The following is a 19,014-nucleotide window of genomic DNA, read 5'->3' as shown; positions in this document are numbered from 1 at the left end:
CTGTTAGAGTGAATTTATACAGTGGGTCTTGAAAGGAGAAGAAAAACCGAAATATGCGGCAACCCCGCGAGTTCATGAGAGCAGAAAGGAAGGGGGGGGGGGGGAGTTGAAGTGGGAAAAACAGAGGGCCGATTTTGGGAAAGTAGCACCAAAAACGAACTCCAAGACAACTTTCCACACTTCCCAAAATATTCCAACGCTTTTATTCAAGGTACAAGTCTTCTGTTACCGTCTCAACAAAACACGAGACTGAAGAAGAAGAAGAAAAAAAAAAACCTGTAAAAAAAAAAAAACCTGTAAAAAAAAAAAAAAAAAAAACCCAAAAAGGTACACTGGGCTGGCGTGGGCGCCACACTACAGGCGCCCATCCTGTAACATTGAAAAAGCCGAGCGCCGTCGGACCGCCGGGGGACGGGAACACAGCGCGGAACACGTACGGCACATGGCAAAGTCACGCCGACCTCGCGGACAATCCCCGGTGACCGGGGTGGGGCGTCCTTCTGGCCACGGGAGCTCGTCCCACTGACGACCGGGACGGGCGGGATGAGAAGAGGAGTGCGCGTGGCGGAGTGTGTAATGGAACGCGTGTGTATATGTTTGGATGCGTTTGGAGAGGAGCGCCCGGCGCGGTTTTTTCCCACGTTTTTCGTCCTTGGCTGGCTGAAGGCCTCGGGCCCAGGTCCTCTCCTCCAGACCGCTGAAGTCTTTAGTGGCCCTCCACAACCCCCCCTCCAGATTACAAACGCCACTCATCACAATACCTGAGAGAGGGAACATGGAACGGAAGGTGGGTGATTCTCTCCGTTTAAAAATACCTCTTCGGCATTCGGACACCCACCTCTGCCTGTGCCTGGATGGCGGTGTGGTTGAGGGGTCTCGTTTTCTTGGACTCGGACGCCTCCTGGGACTTCAGGCCGTTGTCGGCCTTCTGGCTCTTCCTTTTCCTCTTGGAGTCTTTGGCCTTGCCGCCTCGGCTGGAACTCCGCTGCTCCTGCAGCTCGATCTGGACACGGAGGAGATCCACCAAACCCGGGATTAGAGCCGTGAAATCTGTTCCTGTCGGTTCTGCGGTACCGATCCTTACCACAAGATCCGCGTTTCACATCATGTACACTCGTTTTATTTAAGAGTTTTCATTTGAATTGAGAAGTCCGGGCTTTTAAAAAGCCGTACGAGGACATGCAAGCGGGGACCCGTTCTCACACAGGAGCTTCCCGAAAGGTCTCTTACCATCACGAGCGTGTGCAGTTCGTGGCAAGGCGGCGTCGCGGCGGCCTGAAGCACCCGGTGGATGGTTTGCGTCTGGTCCAGCGTGACCTCCAGCAGATCCCCCTCCAGCTGCAGGTCCTCCAGGTGGGCCCGCGTGGCGGCGGACAGCTCGATCGCCGGCCCCTTCAGAGCGGGCAGCAGCGGCAGGAGCGACTCCACGTCTGGAGCGCGAGTTGGAAAATCAACACGCACGAACGCTGCACGACGGTCAAGCCTCGCCGAAATACACGTAGGAACGTTCACTAATTACCGATTCTGCCCGCACCAGCTTCGCCGTTTTGTGCGTTTTGCCGTGTGTGAAACCTTCGCTGGTCTCACGACTCGTGAAGCCTCAACTATCTCGGCAATTTTTCTACGTGACGTCACAATGTTTTCAAATACGTCAGTGGGACGGGAGTAGAGGCCTCGTTCGCACGGACGTCTGAACCAGCCGCTTTTCTGGAGTTCGTGGCGTCAGTTCAACCTGGACCGCTTTTACAAAGTGTCCACATGGGTGTTCAGCGCCAGCGTTTGGTCCACTGTGTGTTTTTCTTTGCCACAATTTCTGCCAAAATTCCAACTAACGTTCAATAAAGACAATGGAACGCAGCTACAAAGTACAATAAAAATGTATACGGCATTCTGAACGCTCGTGTGGACGAGGCCGAAGCGGCGCTGTCCTCAGATCAGGCCACCACAGTCACTACCTTTTTAACAACAATAATACCACCGGCACAAAATCATTAAAGTGAAGTGATCGTCATTGTGATACACAGCAGCACAGCACGCAGTACACACAGTGCATCACCCTGAGTGAGCAGTGGGCAGCCATGACAGGCGCCCGGGGAGCAGTGTGTGGGGACGGTGCTTTGCTCAGTGGCACCTCAGTGGCACCTTGGCAGATCGAGATTTCGAACCGGAAACCTTCTGATTACGGGGCCGCTTCCTTAACCGCTAGGCCATCACTGCTCCAGTGGTGCAGAATAGTCCACGTCCACTTTGTGACGTGTAAATTATGAGATTAATTTCAACACCCCTAGCTGTGATTTTTGAGCAGATTTTTAATTAATGCGATAATTGCATTAATTAAATGCGACCAAATTGCAGTTCAATTGTGCATCGTCCTGTGTACATGGCGTATGAGTGATCTTTTTGGTATTTTCTGTGCACAAAATTGTACAGCTGTCCAAAGCAGCGTGTCTTGCTTTGTTCAGATGAGAGTTCTACTTCCTCTTCTGCTTCCCACGTGTTAGTATTGATCATTTAGTGCGAGCAGTCAGGTAGACCATACTTTTTAAAATATTCATTTCTAATTTATATTTAGTTTTGGTCCCTTTCCCTGAACAAAAAGCATCTTTTATTTTATCAATTCATTTAAGCCAGTGCATAAATTCTTAATTTTTCAAGCAAAATATCCTGAAATATTCACTTGCCGGGCATTTTTGGTAAGTTGGCAAGTGTAGGGACACACGTGGACACAGACTGTAGAAGGTTGTACATTTGGGATCAATAAATAAATAAATAAGAAACACTCACCGGGAACAAAGATCCGGTTTTGGCTACTGCAATACACGCGATTAACAAAAATTCCCACGATAATTCCCTGACCTGGCACCCAAATGATAAAATCCCCCAAATTCCCCAAAGTCCCCGCCCCGTGGGAACCCTGTAAAGGTTACCGGAAAACCTTGTTGGGTTGGGAAGAACTCACCGGTGACTTTTTGAAGACTTCTCTTCTTCTTGATTCCATTTTCACAAGCAGCCTGGAAATACATAATTAAATAAACCACCTTGTATATAAATATATAGACTTGGATGAAGAAAGAAAGGAAGGAAGGAAGGAAAAAGATCCCATCTTTCCTTACTCACCTGCGTTCTTCCAGCTTCCGTCTTGGCGTTCTTCTTTGGCGAATCCTCAGTCAGGTCGATCACGCCGTCGTCCCCCTCGCCGCCCTCCGAGTCCGACAGCACGATCACCGCGTTCCCTTTCTTGTCCTCCTCCTCGTCCTCCTCCTCGTCCTCGTCGTCCCCCTCCTCGCTGCTGTGCTGGCCCTCGTCCCTCAGTTCCTGCAGCCTCCGCAGCGCCCCCTGCAGGTCGGGGCTCTCCAGCGCTTGCTTGGCACGCCCCTGCCAGGTGATGGCCCTCTCGGTCAGGCACTGCAGGGCTTCGCCCTCGGGCAGGCGGACGGGGAGCCGCTGCAGCGCCACCAGCAGCGCCAGGATGGTCTCCAGGCGCGGGCGCCGCGACCGCTGGCAGCGGGGACACAGGAAGCGCGTGTCCCAGTCCCACCAGCAGCGGGGACTGCAGGACGTGCCGCCGAGTAACGAGGGGAAGGCCACGCAGCCTCCGTGGAACCAGTCCCTGCACAAGTGGCAGCGGTGCGGCAGGAGGCCGGGCAGGCCGCCGCAGACGCACACCGACTGGCCGAGGGACGGCTCGGCGCCGCCTCCGTTCCCATTCTCTCGCGCCGCGGGCGGGTGGTCCAGAGACGGGGGCGCGTCGTGCTCCATGGCGTCGCTCCAGCCTTGCCGCTGCTCCTCCTCTTTCGTGGGGCCGGGCTTTGCCAGGTTGAGCCGCTGTAGCCGCAGCAACGCCTCCTTCTCCTGACGCTCGCCCTCCTTAAACGCCATCACCTGGGGAACAAGGGAGACACACGGGGTTGATGAAGCTGCGTCCAGGAGGAGCTGAAGAGGAGAAATGGTGTTTAAAAAAACGGCGCCCACACAGGAGCGTTCATTCACACGAAACAAGCGGTTTTACCGTTTACATTTACAGCATTTACCAGACGCCCGTATCCAGAGCGACTTACAAACAGTACTTACAGGGACAGTCCCCCCCTGGAGACACTCAGGGTTAAGTGTCTTGCTCAGGGACACGATGGTAGTAAGTGGGGTTTGAACCCGGGTCTTCTGGTTCATAGGCGAGTGTGTTAACCACTAGGCCACTACCACCCCTACTAACAGCACCGTAACTTTCTTGCACGTGTAACCCGCCACTGCTGTTGGACGCATTTGGGGTAATAGGTCAGGTCGGAGGTCGGGCTAATGCGCCCACACAGGTGCACGGAAGAGAAACATTCTCTCGAACCCGTTTTAGACCACCACCGCAGACGCCATCTCTGTGTGGACGCAAGGCCGGTTCGGACAGACGTTCTCCTCTTTAGAGAAGAACGTTGCTGTGCGGACGGGGCGTTAGCACGAAGAACCTAAACCTCTAAACAAAGCATGATGCGCCAGCAGCACGGCTCACAATGGCCCCGGGGTCTCTGAGGTCCTGAGCAGTGAGGCCGAGAACGTCGACGTCCGCGTCCAGAGCATCTCCTCCCCTCTGCTTCCTCTTCTCCACACACGGACACAAGACCTGCGGATTCACAACCAAACACTGAACCACCGAGTAGTAACAACGCATTACGTTTACGGCATTTACCAGACGCCCTTATAGAGAGCGACTTACAAGCAGTAGTTACAGGGACAGTCCCTCCCTGGAGACACTCAGGGTTGAGTGTCTTGCTCAGGGACACAATGGTAGTAAGTGGGGTTTGAACCTGGGTCTTCTGGTTCATAGGCGAGTGTGTTACCCGCTAGGCTACTACCTCCACATTATTTTAACACGCCGCGTCCCCCGTACCTCCAACAGGCTGTGCTGGCTGCCCTTCTTCAGGAAGGTCTTGCTGGCCTTGTCCCTCCAGGAGTGGGCGCTGGTCACCTGCAGCTCCAGCTGCCGCAGCTCCTCCATCTGCACGGGCAGGTCCCGGCCAATCGCCACCAGCCCTTCCAGGTCATCCAGGCAGGGGTAGTGCTCCCCGTTCTGCAGGGAGACAGGAGCGTCCCGTGTTTCCTGTGTCCACAGTATCAGTGTTGTGTGAGGCGAGGTGCTGCTCTTGCCTGGATCTCCTCCAGGTCGGTAACCCAGGCTTTGGCTCGACTCAGGCAGCCCTGCAGGGACAGGATGTTGGGCAGCTGTACTGGGATCAGCTGGGCCTCGTTCACGATGGCCTCCAGGGTGGAGAGAGGGTGTTTCTGTCTACAGAGAGAGAGAGAAGATGAACGGCAAATGAACTGTGAGAAAACAAATATTTGGAAAAGTATGTGTGCAAAGTGTGAGGTTGCCAGCGCGCAGACGATAAACCAACAAAATAACGGACTAAAAAGAAATGAGAATATCTCTACATTACTTCACATGATCTTTTCAGGTACGACAGTGAGATGAGAGTTGAGGCCTCGTCCACACGGACGTCTGAACCAAGCGCGAACTGAACGGCGACTGTTTTCCTATTCGTTGGAACAAATTAACGTGTCCGTACGGGTGTTCAGCACCAGCGTTTGGTCGCTACATGCAATAAAATTCCCGACGAATGCGGCTGCCAGTGAAACGCCGCTGTACTCAGAACAGGCCGCCACGGTAGCATTGTTAAAGCATTGTTAAAGAGGCTTTTTTCCCTTTTTGGATAGCTTGGGAGAGGTTGGGGGACCCATTCCCATCCCTTCATAAAACTGCAATAGGTGACCCTAATATAAAACAAAGGTTTCACATTTCTGATGTAGTCTATTAACAGTGTATTGAACCAGAAAATGAAAATATTTTAGAATACAAATGTAATTTCTTGTATTGCTTTGTGAAACAAACAAAGAAAAAGGCCATTTCTACTTGTTCTTGCATTTTGCTTGCATTAACTGAACCTGAAATTACATTGTTACATGGATGAATAAAAAGTGCCCAAAAAAAAAACTGTTAGATGAACAAAAATGAAGATAACTACTTCTCTTAAAATGCAATTAAAAACAGGCGTGCTCTTCCCACCCATGCTCAATGGATGAGGGACCTTATGTCCTGTCAAGCCTCGAAAATTTGTGACACCAAAAAAAGAATTTCACAAGGTGTGGGGGCCGTTCCTGGAGTATTTTACAAGCCTTCAGCCTCAGAATCTGACTATCAGTATCACCCAGTAAAGTTCCAGAAATGATATTGTCGTCTTGTTCTTTTTAATTAACCAATCTGGCACGAGGACGGGGTTATTACTATGTGGAAAGGTTGTTGGGTTTAGAACTGCACACGTTATTATCATTATTGTTCTTCTTGCCATTTTTCCTGTAATACTCTACTGCAATGTTACCTGATCTTTGTATGTAACTCTTGATTTAATTGATTTACTTAGTGACATCGTTTTTTATATTGTGTGCATTGTAATTTTATCTTATTTTTTGTTGTCTTTCTCTTGCTTAAAGTCAATAAAAAAATTTAAAAAAATAAAAAAAAAACCCAGTGCACGAAGGGGTTAAACGAGTGCGGGTTACCTGTGCTCCAGGCAGATCTGGGCCTTCTCCTCCCAGCGCTCGGCGATGGTCAGCAGCTCCTGCAGCTCCGCCATGGCCGTCTCCACCTGCGCGCTCTGAGGCACGTTGCAGCCAGCCTCCATCAGCGTGCGCAGCACGCCCAGCGTCACCTCGCCGCCCTGCGGCCCCAGCGTCCGCCGCACGTCGCCCAGCCAGCGGCCCTGGTCCTGTAAGCCCCTCAGCAGCAGGCACGCCGGGGCGTCCGCCGCCAGGCCCGCCCCCTCCTCCAGCAGCGCCTGCAGCTCCTCGGCGGCCGGAGGCGGGTCCTTGCTCCACTCCACGCCACCGGCGCCCACCAGCGTCTGGGCTCGTGCCTGGAACTCTTCCACCTTCAACAGAACCTCCTGGAGAAGAGAGAGAGTGTGCGTTACACCTAGTTATAACCCGACCCGATAGGCACAAAAATCCCGCGCCACAACCGCTAGACTAAGAGGGAAACCAAATAGAACCGCAAGAGGCTAGCCTCCTGGGGCAGTGGTGGCCTAGCGGTTAAGGAAGCGGCCCCGTAATCAGAAGGTTGCCGGTTCGAATCCCGATCCGCCAAGGTGCCACTGAGCAAAGCATCGTCCCCACACACTGCTCCCCGGGCGCCGGTCATGGCTGCCCACTGCTCACTCAGGGTGATGGGTTAAATGCAGAGGACAAATTTCACTGTGTGTGCTGTGCTGCTGTGTATCACATGTGACAATCACTTCACTTTATTTTTATTTCATCCATCTTCCCTCGCGATAATTAAAACGCATTATCTCATGCCAAGATGTTGCAAGTGATTTTAACATTTCGCTACAAAATTTACATTTAAATCAAACAAATTTACAACATACAAAACCCTTTTTACCAAATCACCGAAACAAGTTCCTAGGCGGGGATTTGCATCTCTGGTGTGTGTGAGATGTGAGCTTCGAACTCACCTGCACTTCCTCTAACCGGGTCACCGCACAGGGCAGATTTTGCATCTTCTCCACCAAAGACCTTAGCTCCTCCAGTGTCATCCTCCTGGCCCCCCACACACAGACACACACACACACACACACACACCAGGATTATCAGCGCGTAGGCCGTGAGAGGGCACGAAACCTTCCCACGTGACTGCGTGTGTTCGTCACCTGCTCAGCGTCTTGCTGAGGAGTTCCGCGCTGGTGTTTTGGCAGCGCTGAATGTCGCTGAGGACCGTGTTGAGGCGCTGGAGGAGCTCGTTGTCTGGAAACTTCCTCTCCGAAGCTTCCGCTTTCAGCGTCTCCAGATCCTGGATGGCTGTGGCATCCAGATGGACGGGGCAATTAATATGCTGATGTCCAACCAATGCAGCAAGCACGATGCATAATATGATGTACAATAGGGGACAGGGTCCTACCGATCTTACTGCCTTCGTCCTGCTCCAGGGCCTCCTTTACCCGATTGGCCCAGGAATCGAAAGACTCCACCCGCACTTTGAGCCGGTGCAGCATGGCCAAGAGCTCATCAAGGGTGTATCTGTACCTGCACAGAGCATGTGGTGAGGTGAGGTGCAAAGTCATAGGGGCAGTGGGGGGCCTAGCGGGCGAGGAAGCAGACCCGTAATCAGAAGGTTGCCGGTTCGAATCCCGAGCCGCCAGGGTGCCACTGAGCAAAGCGCTGTCCCCAGACACTGCTCCCCGGGCGCCTGTCATGGCTGCCCACTGCTCACTCAGGGTGATGGTTAAATACAGAGGACACATTTTGTTGTGTGAACTGTGCACTGTGTTTGATAATGACAATCGCTTCACTATCACTCATTTGATGAAGATAAAATGACCTTGAAAATCCCTGTCCATTAGGGATGGGAGATATGGCAAAAAAAAAATTGTCATAATATACTTTCCCTATAATCAAACTATTTGATTTTTATCACGATTTGTTCTGGTATTGCCCAACTGAAACCAAAGACGGCAGAGATAACAGTTTATCAATATATAACACCGTGACTACCACTGCCCTCGTCTGCTCCGTATACTTGGCTCTCTGCTAGCGTAACACAGTGATCCACGTCACGTGGTACTGAGTGCGTTGCACCACATGATAAGTGTCCATACCCCCCCTGATCTCAGATCAGTGAAAAAGTACATGGTGATCATGATGGACCTGAAGTGTCGCTGCACTTCAGAACGAATCACTTTCTGCTCTTCAGTTCGATCACTGAGTGTTCAATATGTTCTCTGTACCTATTAGTCGATCACTTCACTGACTCCCGGCATAATCAGAGTTGCAAAGCAATACATTTACATTTAAGGCATTTGGCAGATGATACATTTTCCTCTGTAATATTCTTGAAACAATAATTCGACCGTATGACTTAATTATGTGTCTTCCGTTGTTATCTGCAGCAGCATTCCTCCCTTTAACGTACAAAAAACTAAAGTTCATCATGTTGACTAAGCCTCTCATGATATTTAATCCACTTTGTCTGTTGGGGTGTTGCCTTGTATATACAGTAAAGGCCAAAAGTGGTGGTAAAAGGTGGTAGTAGCCTAGTGGGTAACACACTCGCCTATGAACCAGAAGACCCAGGTTCAAATCCCACTTACTACCATTGTGTCCCTGAGCAAGACACCTAACCCTAAGTTGCTCCAGGGGGGACTGTCCCTGTAACTACTTATTGTAAGGTGCTCTGGATAAGGGCGTCTGATAAATGCTGTAAATATGTGCAGTCTTCAGTGAGAATCTACCAACGTAAATGGTCATGAAAATAAAGATAAAACATCGAATGAGAAGGTGTGTCCAAACTTTTGGCCTGTTCTATATCATGCATAGGGGCTTGCATGCAATATTAGGGTTCACACAATATTTTCATTAAATGACCATATTGCAACCACAAAGGGACAACTAGTTAGAATTATTTCTACTGAACAAAATCACTGACTCAAAGAAACAAATCATTTTGGTGAACTGAAAATAATGAAACAAAGATCCCTACAATAACCCCTATTTTACCTGAGGTAGAGTTTCTCAGTGGGGCAGCTGCACAGGTCCTCTGCGTGGTAGAGGCAGACCAGGCGCTCGGGACAGCTGGAGCACGCCAGTGCCGACAGGAAGCAGGTGGTCTTGCACTTATCACACTGCCTCTCGTCATCGGGCAGCAGCTCGAACGCCTCGCGCTCCGCCTCGGTGATGCCCTGACCACACACACACACACACACACACACACACACAGATTTTTATTCGGGATCCTGCATTTTAAGAGTACGCGAGTCACCTTCTTCCTTTTAATTCACCCTCTCCAGCAGGTGCTTGCGCAGCTTCCTCTCTTCCTGAACGATGAAGAACATCTCCAGGTGAGTGGCTGCCGCTAGGTTGAGGTCCAGTTTCTCGGGACAGGCAGCCATCTTGCAGGTGAGCTCCTCGTGGGAGAAGACGCAGTAGCGGCGCAGCCGGCGGTAATGTTCGATACAGGATCGCCCGGCCGGCAGCTGTTTAAAAATAAATAAATAAATAAATAAAAAAAACGTGCCGCACTTTTCACCATAACTTTGTAACGCGGATTCGCCATGAAGACACACCCACCCAGTCAGCAGTGCAGAAGTTGACCGCTTCGGCGAAGTTGTATCCCTGATTGAAGCCACTGTGATAGGCTCGGGGGAAAGTGATGACAAACTCCCCAGCGCACTGATTGGTGCGGACAACCTGTCAAAGACAAGATATTATTAGCAATTGATGGGGGGGGGGGGGACCTCAAATCACACTTTCAGCGTCAATCACATGCGTCCCCATTATCATTTGATGTTTTCACCAACATATGCTGATGCTCACTAGACTAGACCAAAAGAGTAAGTAGAATACCGGAACTCCATGGGCCATGAGGATGTTGGGGTTCATGATGGTGACAAGCTGGTGCAGGAGGTCGGGCTGGAACTCGAAGAGCTCAGGGGTCAGCTTCTTCATCACTTCCTCCAGCTTCTCCGCTGCCACCGAGGGGACCCCGTACCATGTCTTAGGCTCGCCCCTGATGAAGACACAGACACTGTCGGAGCTGAGCTCAGGTGCCCCATGACCCACGCATTAAAAAACAAAGCAGTCCAATGAGGTGACTATTTCGATGAAAAAACGACCCAAAAAAAAAAAAAAAAAAACGCAGCAGGACTTCCATACCAGTGCAGGTAATTGATGGAGTAGCTCCAGTGGTCCTCAATGTGCCAGCAGAAGGCTGAGAAGACCATGCCCACATACAGCCAGGGCACTTTCATGCCCGAGATGTCAGCGTTGATATGGCACAAGACCGACTGCTCCAGGATGGGCATCACGTTTAGGTTCCATCCACTACGGGCGTACTCCTGGTCAAGCAGAGCGCACAGCGAATACGCGGATCAGCCAGACGCAAGGAGAACAGGAGATGAAAAAGGGACCAATGGAGACGTACCACTTCTTCTGGTGTGAGGTCCCGGTCGCTACTGATGACTGGGAATCCACTGCCGAACTCTTTGGAGTGGATGTCGGCGCCGTACTCCACAGTCACGTCCTCCTCGATGCTGCTCACCAGGCGCCAGAACTCTTTCTCCACCAGTTCAGTGGGCACCATCTACAAACCGGGCAGAGCAGCACCGCAACCACGAGTCAGGCCGGCTGTTAAAAAGTCTACAACCTCTTATCGCCGCGTGTAGCGCGTTGACGCGGCACGTCCTCACGTGAACGGGCATGTTGAAGTAGTCCGCCTTGAAGGTGTCCGCCATCTCGCCGAAGCTCTGCAGGGTGTACTCGCGCGTGGCCTGCTCAAACCCGAACGCTTCCGTCGGCTTCTTGCACTCCTGTAGACGGCAGCGGGCGAGTCGCGGTTGTGGTCAAATATCGGGGTACGTTACAAAATATCCCACAACTCTCCACTGCATGTGAGCACACGAAGGGACTACATAACCAGCACGGCGTCCACAGCAAGCAGCCGTGGGCAGACTCACCTCTGCCACACATTTGGGGCAGCGCCAGTTGCCCTTGGGAGGGTCTGTGAGGGGTGGCAGGAGGCAGAAGGTGTGGTAATTGTCGTCACACCCATCGCACAGCAGCAGCTTCTCGTCGTCGTCGCCACGGGCGCACATCCGGCACACGAACGAGTCCACCTATACGGGGGGGGCACAAACCCTGATCCTTAGAAGACCACCCCAAAAACGTTACACATAATTTATGTTTAAACCACAAAAGTGCAATATTTGCATATTGGTTCATTGTATACTTGCAATATTTGCAATACTGTGGCCAAAGCATTTCGCTGCATACCATACCGTGTATGACTGTGTATGTGACAAATAACATTTAAATTTGATTTATAGGTGTCGTTTCACCTCCAATGTTGTGCATGGCTATGATGCACGCAGCTACAACCTTCCCCGGTGACCCAAAGGCACGGAACCCTATTCTCTAATTCCCTAAAATCATTCCTGAACCTTAACAGAGAGCGATTTGGAACACTTGTATCCTACTACAAACGATGGGACTCACAAACTGAGGGTTGTTGAGGTTCCGCCTCAGCCTCATGGTCATTTTGGTGCAGGGCTCGTCGGCGCTGGGGTCGTCGGGGTCACGCTTGAAGCCTCTGACCTCTTCCTCCTTCACCTCGTCTTTGACGATGAGGCTGGGGGGGGGCGCGGGCACGTTGGGGTCCAGGTCTGAAACCCTCACCTCCCCTTGCTCCTCCTTCAAGGCGGCGGGCAAACTCGTGTCTCGCACGATCACCGTCTGCGGCAGCTCGTCTGATTGACGGGATCACAGAGGATCAGAAAGCAGGAAAGATTGACACCAAGCACTGCGGGATGCTGCAACGACACCTTTTTTCCTGGCCTTGTCTCTGGCCACCAGGCCGAGCCCCATCATCTTGGGTCCAGCTCCGTAGATCTGCAGCTTCTTCAGTTCCGGGTTCTTCTCAATGTCCTCTTCCGTGGGCTCAGGCTGGAAGCACAGACAGCAAAAATAAAAATGGCCGATGAACTACCTTAACATGACACCTAGAGTTCAACATCACACTCTACATAACCTCCTTTGGTCAAACTTTAATCAAAGGGGTTAGTTACAATCTGGAAAATGTCTTTGAAATATGAAAACTAAAACAAACTAGCCACAAAGCTTGAATTGCACAAGAATTTATGGAATAACAAGAGCTATTGTATGTAATAAAGCACATAAAGATTTTTTTTCAGTCCTCAAGATGCAATACATAATGGGTCACCCTACACAAGGGTTTGTGCACATGCAACCCCATCATCATAGCTTACTGCGAAAGACAGAAAGATTCAGATTAGTTCTGTTATCGGCTTGAAACAGAACTAACTCCATGCATTCTAACAGGGTATTATAACAACCAGTTAAGGGAAGTGGGGGGGGGGGGGGGGGGGGGGGGGGGGGGAGAGAATAAAGAGAATAAAAAAAAAAAAAACCCAACAGACCTCATTAGCAACAAATTACTCACGAGAGCAAAAACAAAGCGGGTCAAAAGAAAAGCAGCGAGCACAGAGGGCGTCCCGAAGGGAGGGAAGAGCGTTAGTATCTGAGCTAGCAACACCGAGAGCGGGGTCCCACGCCAACTTGCCAGCTGTCAGCAATGCATGAATTTAATGACATAAGTGATGAGACAAAAGAAATTTTAAATAAAAAGTGAGTTGTGTGAGGACGACACACAAGAACAAGCACACAGAACGATGAGCCCACAGCCAGAAGCTGACGGATGTTAGACAGAAGACTGGGCAGAGGAAGGAAGGATGGAGAGGAGAGACGGAAGGGCGGGGACAACGAGGGTGAGAGGCAGAGGCAGTACCGAGGAGATGTGTTGAGAGCCTGTGGTGAGAGGGTGGGGGTTCTGATCCTCTGTACCCTGCATGGGGAGACAACAGCAACAATGGACTGAGAGAGAGAGAGAGACATGGTGGGAGGTTCCGGAAAGAACAGCCACCAATAGTAATGCGACGGGAGACGAGGAAGAACTTCACTTCATGAGGACAGTGTGTGTATGTAAGTGGAAAGAGGACAGAACATTTGTACAATCCTTCATCATCCCCACACTGAAGAATTTAACAGCTGTGATTTGGGTTCTAGTCCCATTAACAGGGGACTAGAACCCGTGACAAGTACTAGGCCTGCACTATTATGACCAAAAAAGGAACTATTTGAGACTATATTGTATTTAAGTAATAATTTACCACTCAAACATAAAACTTGGGTTTGTGCAAAGTAAAATAACTTTACTTTAACGGTAAAATATATATTTTAGAGTCCTGTTTTACTTTCACTGGGATATCAGGAAACAAAAGCAACAGGGTTACTCTTCCAAAACACACATAAGTAAATGGAACAGTATAGTTATATATATTAAAAAAAAAAAAAAAAAAAAAAAACCCACACTATTATATCATTTAATGCAATTAAACAGATCTCATCATGTACAAAACAGCAGTTATACAATAAAGGGGAAACATTTACACATACATCAACATAACGTGGAAGCAAATGAAAATTAAAGTGCTTGTTCTGTTATGAAGCGGAGGGGAATTTCGGATTGCTGATTTGATGTGAACAGGAGGTGATGATGGGAGTCAACAGTGTAAAATTAGAAAAGATTATATATAAAAAAAAAAAATTATAATGAAAGAGGGAAAGTATGTGAATGAGTGAGCGATACAGAGTACTGTACCTAGCAAGGACAGCAGCGTAGTAAAGAACAAAAAACAAAAAGAGAAGGAGGGACGTGGAGCGAGAGCATTGCACCGCGCAAAGCGCAGCATGCTGGGATGCGTGCCGAGCGCGTTGTCAGAAAGTGCTCATGGACCGCAGGGCTGGCAGAGGAGCAGGATGCATGGACCCAGCGGATGTTCATTCCACTGGGTCACGTTAACCAAACTCTATTAGGGTTCATAGCACAGGGCCCAAGCACTGTTTTTCATTTGTCCAAAAAAAGTCATGCAAAAAGTTTATTAACCAAACCAAGGTCCGTGTGATCGGTTACATTTAAGCTTTTAAATGAACTGCTGCCTCTTAGATAGGACAGCAATCAATCAATCCGAGAAGTGAACTGAGGTTGTGCTGCAATAAAAACAGCTTTAAAATATTATATATATATATATATATATATATATATATATATAAAAAACACATCGGCGTCTCATTACTTTTAGCAGTGTTAGAAAAACAGCTGGATTTGTTCGTCGCGGGAACGAAGTCTTGCGAACAAAACGTGGGGGCGGGGCTCACCTCGGGCTGCAGACGATTGGCTCTCCGTCCGTAGCTGCTCATCTTCGACGGCTGCACAGACTGGCGCAGAGGGATGGAGTGCGGCTTGTATTCTTTATCCACGTCCTCGCTTTCGTACGGCCTCTGCTTGCACGTCTGCGAAAGGCAGAGGCGGAGCCTTCTCACCGTGCGTGCTTCAACTAATTTGTGTGTGTGTGTGTGTGTGTGTGCACGCTGACGCATTCCGCAAATGAAGAGAAACGCTACCGAAAGGCTGGCGCCAGACTGGAACATCTCGAAGGGTTGCACGATCCGCTCGTAGTGCGACCTGAGCAGGGAGCCGATGTTCTTCCCGGGCGGGTAGCCGAGCTTCGTAGCCACGCGTGCCCAGCGCCTCTCCTTGCTGACCGTCTCGAAGCCGCCTTCTTCCGTCACGATCTGGGAGGTGGGCAAAAAAAACAAAAAAAAAAACAAACGTTCAGCACACGACGGGCCTCCCGGCTGGGCGTTTAGGGATCGGCCCTAAATAATACAGGTCAAGTGCTGCGAATCAAGCGTATTCACGCTCGCCCTCCATGTCTCGTAGTCGTTTTTGGGCTTTTTTCTTTTTTTAAATATCCTGGTAATGCCAGCAAGTCTGAACCGGCAAATTTTGGACAATCGTGCATCATATTCAACAACAATACGCTAATTCAGAACAATAAAAAAAAAAAAAAAAAAAAAAACGACCTTGGACAGGCTGAAGAGGTCCAGGATGCGCCTCTCTATATTAGGAATCTTGAGAGAGGATCCCTGGATTTCCCAGAACTTGGCGATCCGGTCCAGGTAGTTCAGCTTCACGCGAGTTTCCGCCTGCAGACAGGACACCGCGAAACATACGGACTGAGATACAGGGTTGTGTTGCGATTAAGAAGCCAAACGCAATACAGGAGAGAGAGAGAGAGTCAGCTGTGTTGTGTACATACCTCCAGCTCATTCAGTCTCTGTATTCGAGGGGTGAAGCGGAAGTTGTCAACCTCAACAGCGAAGGGCGGCTGCCAGTCCTGACACGGAGAGGGGAAGAAAAAATAACCCACAAAGATCTCACCCACACCGCCGTCGGCCATGAAACAAAAGCGGAACCGCAACAAACGCGCGTTGGGGTCGAGCGACGAAATGCGCGGCGTCAGCTCACAGGTGGCGGGCGGATTTTGCAGATCCCAGACTTCTCCGCGATGGGACGAATCTTGGCGATGTATCCCAGCGGATCGGCAAACTCTTCCCACGACGGCTCGAACACTGGACATTCCGGCGGCGGAACGAAGTCCTCCCCGTCCATCGCCCTGGCAACCGGCAAAAAAATAAATGTTAAAAAAAAAACAAGTACGGTGCATCAGCAAAGCCGGAAACCTGAGACCTCATCACACTACAGGCACAGCAGTTCGGACCAAAGACAAGAAGGCAGATAACAAAAAAATAATAAATATATATCCTTACGGGCAAAAAAAAATAAAGATTAGGAAGACAGTAATGTTGAAATCAAACACGAAACACACGATAGCGACACGATTCCGGTCCAAATCCAGGAAGACGGGACGTCAATTTGATTTATTTATTCATTTAAAAAAGCTTTGTTTCTGCAGGCCCGTGTGACCTAATAAGGGCCCATTTATTTAAGACGGCATCGTCCATCCGTCTTCCCAACAACTCCGTAGTATAAACCAAGGACAGAGCGCGACAGAACCTGACCAGCTCGCTGTGTGGCTTATTTTGGGGGTAAAACCCGACATTCCTCAACAAGGATGAACATGGCCAGTTTATTAACGGCAGCCATTAGTGAGAAATATGAGCTATTAGTGAGAAGGAAAGTTGCAAAATGATAAGTTGTAAATAACGAATAAACGCCACGACTGCCACTACGTTGGCATGATCATGGGGGGGCGAACTCAGCTCATTACGGTCCATGATTTCTGCAAAAAAACAAAGCATGGTGTGCAATTTCATTAAAATGAGCTGTAAAAAAAATATACAGGGCATCAGAACACAGGAGGCCCAAAGCGTATTAACCACAATCAGGGTAAAATTACATGAAAAGCCCTGTTTAATGGCCGAAGGTGGTGATCCGCTGTAAACCGCTCGATGTCGATATCGATGGCCGATGTATCGATCGTGGAGACGTGTTTACAGGGACGCCGAGGTAACTGTCGGGCCTGCCCGACTAAGCCGACGCGCTTCGCCGCTGAAACGAGAGTAAAATTCAGGCCGGAGCGGATACGCGACGGCCCGGATCGGGACCGAAGTCGCGGCCTCGCTCGGTTTTTTTTTTTGGGGGGGGGGGTAAATCTCGTCGTTTATTGTTCGTGGCGAAAAGAGGAAGTTCCGTTTATCCAGTTCCAGGTCCCCCCACTAAAACCCTCACGGCGAAACCAGTTTACGGGGCGACTGTTTGCACCCACGTCCGCGTCTTATTTTCATTCGTCTACGTTACTGTGGTGTTCAAGAACGTCAAAAAAACAAAACATAAAACGCGCCACGCCGAATAAATATCGTCGCAAAAACACGATTAAAAGACCCGAGAGAGAGAGAGAGAGAGCCTCTCCGCACATTTTGACCCGACGCCAGCGGCTATTGTTAGTACGCGGCTCCGCGGCCGGCCTCAGGTGCAGGCAGGCCCCGGCCGGCCGGCCGCTCGACGCCAGGCGCGGTTTCGCGGAGGTAGAAAAGTGGCCGGCCGCCGCGGCGCGGCGTCTCCTTACATGGCGTGGCCTGCCCGGCGTCTCCTCGAAGCCTCGGCGTCGGGGTCGGGCCCGGTTGTGTGTAAAAAGGACGGGGCCCACGGGGCCTATTGTTCAGCACTGGGTCACTCGCTCGGGGCGGCTGCAGTTTTTGCGGCCTCCCTTTCTCAGCCCATCCCAGCGGCCGCAGGCTCTGTGCTTGTGGGATTTCGTGCGCATGAATTCGGCGACAAGTTCCTGGCTTTTTCGGGCTCCGCTCCGGTCGTAAGCGTCGCGGAGACTGCTCGGGCGTTGTCGCGGCGGTCCCCGCAGGCGGCAAAAGTTGACACCGTGGCGGGTGGTTGTTTTAATCCCCTATCTCGTTATGTCGCGAACTAGCCCCCGTTCGTCTCGTCTAGGCTGAACGCCATCTTAGTTTCATCACTGCCAAAGCACAACCCCGCGCGCGCCCGTCCATAGTTTGGGATAACTGGACAGTCATCCTTCCGCCTCCGTAGTTACCCAAACTAGTCCCCCCGCTCCTTCCAGCCTCACACGAGAACGTTTCGCGTGAGCACTGCCGACACACTCGCTAGCAGTTTTAAAGTACGCGCGCGTAAATTACGCGAACACCCTGCAACGTACAAGAGCGACGGGCGCAAGTTTTGGTGCGTGAAGGATGCAGGTACATGGTGGGACGTGACGCGGAGGGATATTAGCACTGGCTTTGACCAGCCCTCTTATAATAGTAGTTCCGCCGGTCAGCGGGATTTGTGGAGGTTTCGGTGGAAGGTGTGGGGGTTCGGTGGAAGGTCTAGACTAGGGCCGTGTTCCTTTAGGGGACAGTTAAATCCTACACGCCCGCTCTGATGTATTTGACACCATCGAAGAAACTGTCCGCTACATTTTGCGTCATCACGAATGTAATAATTAATAATGAAAAAAATATATATGCATTTTATTTTGAGTGTTATTTGCCTATTTGTAGTTTCTGCACTGTATTTGGAAGATGCACAACTTTTTAAGGGTCGGCGAAACAGTCAAATCAATAAACAGTGTTTTATTTTAATATTGTGTTGGAATTAGATTTTCATTTTTAATATCTTCTCCACAAATGAATAAACATGGACAACACACTTATAAGTTGTTTTAGAGTAATGCGCCGCTCAGTCGACTGCAATGGCAATATTAAACCATTAAGTGGAGCCCTTTAGCAACACACATTAATAATATACATTATTATCAACAAAAACATTTCATACCTATATGGTGAGGTTCAGTGTATCCTCTCTCGATTTACCCATCCTCATCAAATGCATCCTTCACTATTAAATCAATATAAAATCTGAGCTCGTATGCATTTTTGGTCGCGCTGTGTGAGGATTTCCAGGCAGGAGGTCAAGGTTAAGGTCAATGGTTTGGCCCACAAAAAAAAAAAAACACGTTTTAGTTTAATCCTTAAAACGATTCTAACGTTTTACTCGTCTAGCCAAATGTATTTTTCACTGTTAAATCCACACGAACGCATGGCTCACGTACACACTGGAGGACATCATGTGGCGGTCAAACGAGGCCCCCT

At 50.0% G+C, this 19,014-nt stretch overlaps 1 protein-coding gene across 2 annotated transcripts; it reads right to left on the bottom strand.

The window, feature by feature from the left end:
* Positions 1-301: 301 nt before the first annotated feature.
* Positions 302-18,065, bottom strand: kdm5c (lysine demethylase 5C). 2 transcript variants are annotated; one of them, XM_028992486.1, is made up of 29 exons: positions 17,478-18,064; positions 15,917-16,064; positions 15,708-15,785; positions 15,472-15,594; positions 15,010-15,180; positions 14,764-14,898; positions 13,334-13,390; positions 12,351-12,471; positions 12,025-12,275; positions 11,487-11,645; positions 11,220-11,339; positions 10,955-11,113; positions 10,687-10,868; positions 10,378-10,540; positions 10,102-10,221; positions 9,813-10,007; positions 9,532-9,713; positions 7,937-8,061; positions 7,689-7,836; positions 7,494-7,578; positions 6,544-6,926; positions 5,134-5,272; positions 4,877-5,056; positions 4,499-4,609; positions 3,118-3,882; positions 2,960-3,011; positions 1,231-1,430; positions 839-1,003; positions 302-761 (listed from the first exon to the last, which is right to left on the bottom strand). In XM_028992486.1, coding segments are annotated over exons 1-29 (4,728 nt in total). In that variant the 5' UTR covers positions 17,480-18,064; the 3' UTR covers positions 302-752. The 2 variants fall into 2 exon arrangements, with proteins under 2 accessions (XP_028848319.1, XP_028848320.1); XM_028992487.1 differs by lacking the exon at positions 13,334-13,390 and having other exon boundaries at positions 17,478-18,065.
* Positions 18,066-19,014: the final 949 nt, after the last annotated feature.

Source organism: Denticeps clupeoides, chromosome 10 (genome assembly GCF_900700375.1).
Source record: "Denticeps clupeoides chromosome 10, fDenClu1.1, whole genome shotgun sequence".
In the NCBI taxonomy this organism is placed as follows: Eukaryota; Metazoa; Chordata; class Actinopteri; order Clupeiformes; family Denticipitidae; genus Denticeps; species Denticeps clupeoides.
Note: the sequence above shows the minus strand (reverse complement) of the source record. Positions and strands in the feature narration are given on the sequence as shown.

What these genes read in the sequence shown, in the direction of transcription:
- kdm5c (XM_028992486.1), bottom strand. An exon ending in ACCTCTTCAGCCTGTCCAAG is followed by an intron (nt 15,181 to 15,471) that starts GTCGTTTTTTTT and finishes CCCACCTCCCAG; the next exon opens with ATCGTGACGGAAGAAGGCGG. An exon ending in AGTCTGGCGCCAGCCTTTCG is followed by an intron (nt 14,899 to 15,009) that starts GTAGCGTTTCTC and finishes TGCCTTTCGCAG; the next exon opens with ACGTGCAAGCAGAGGCCGTA.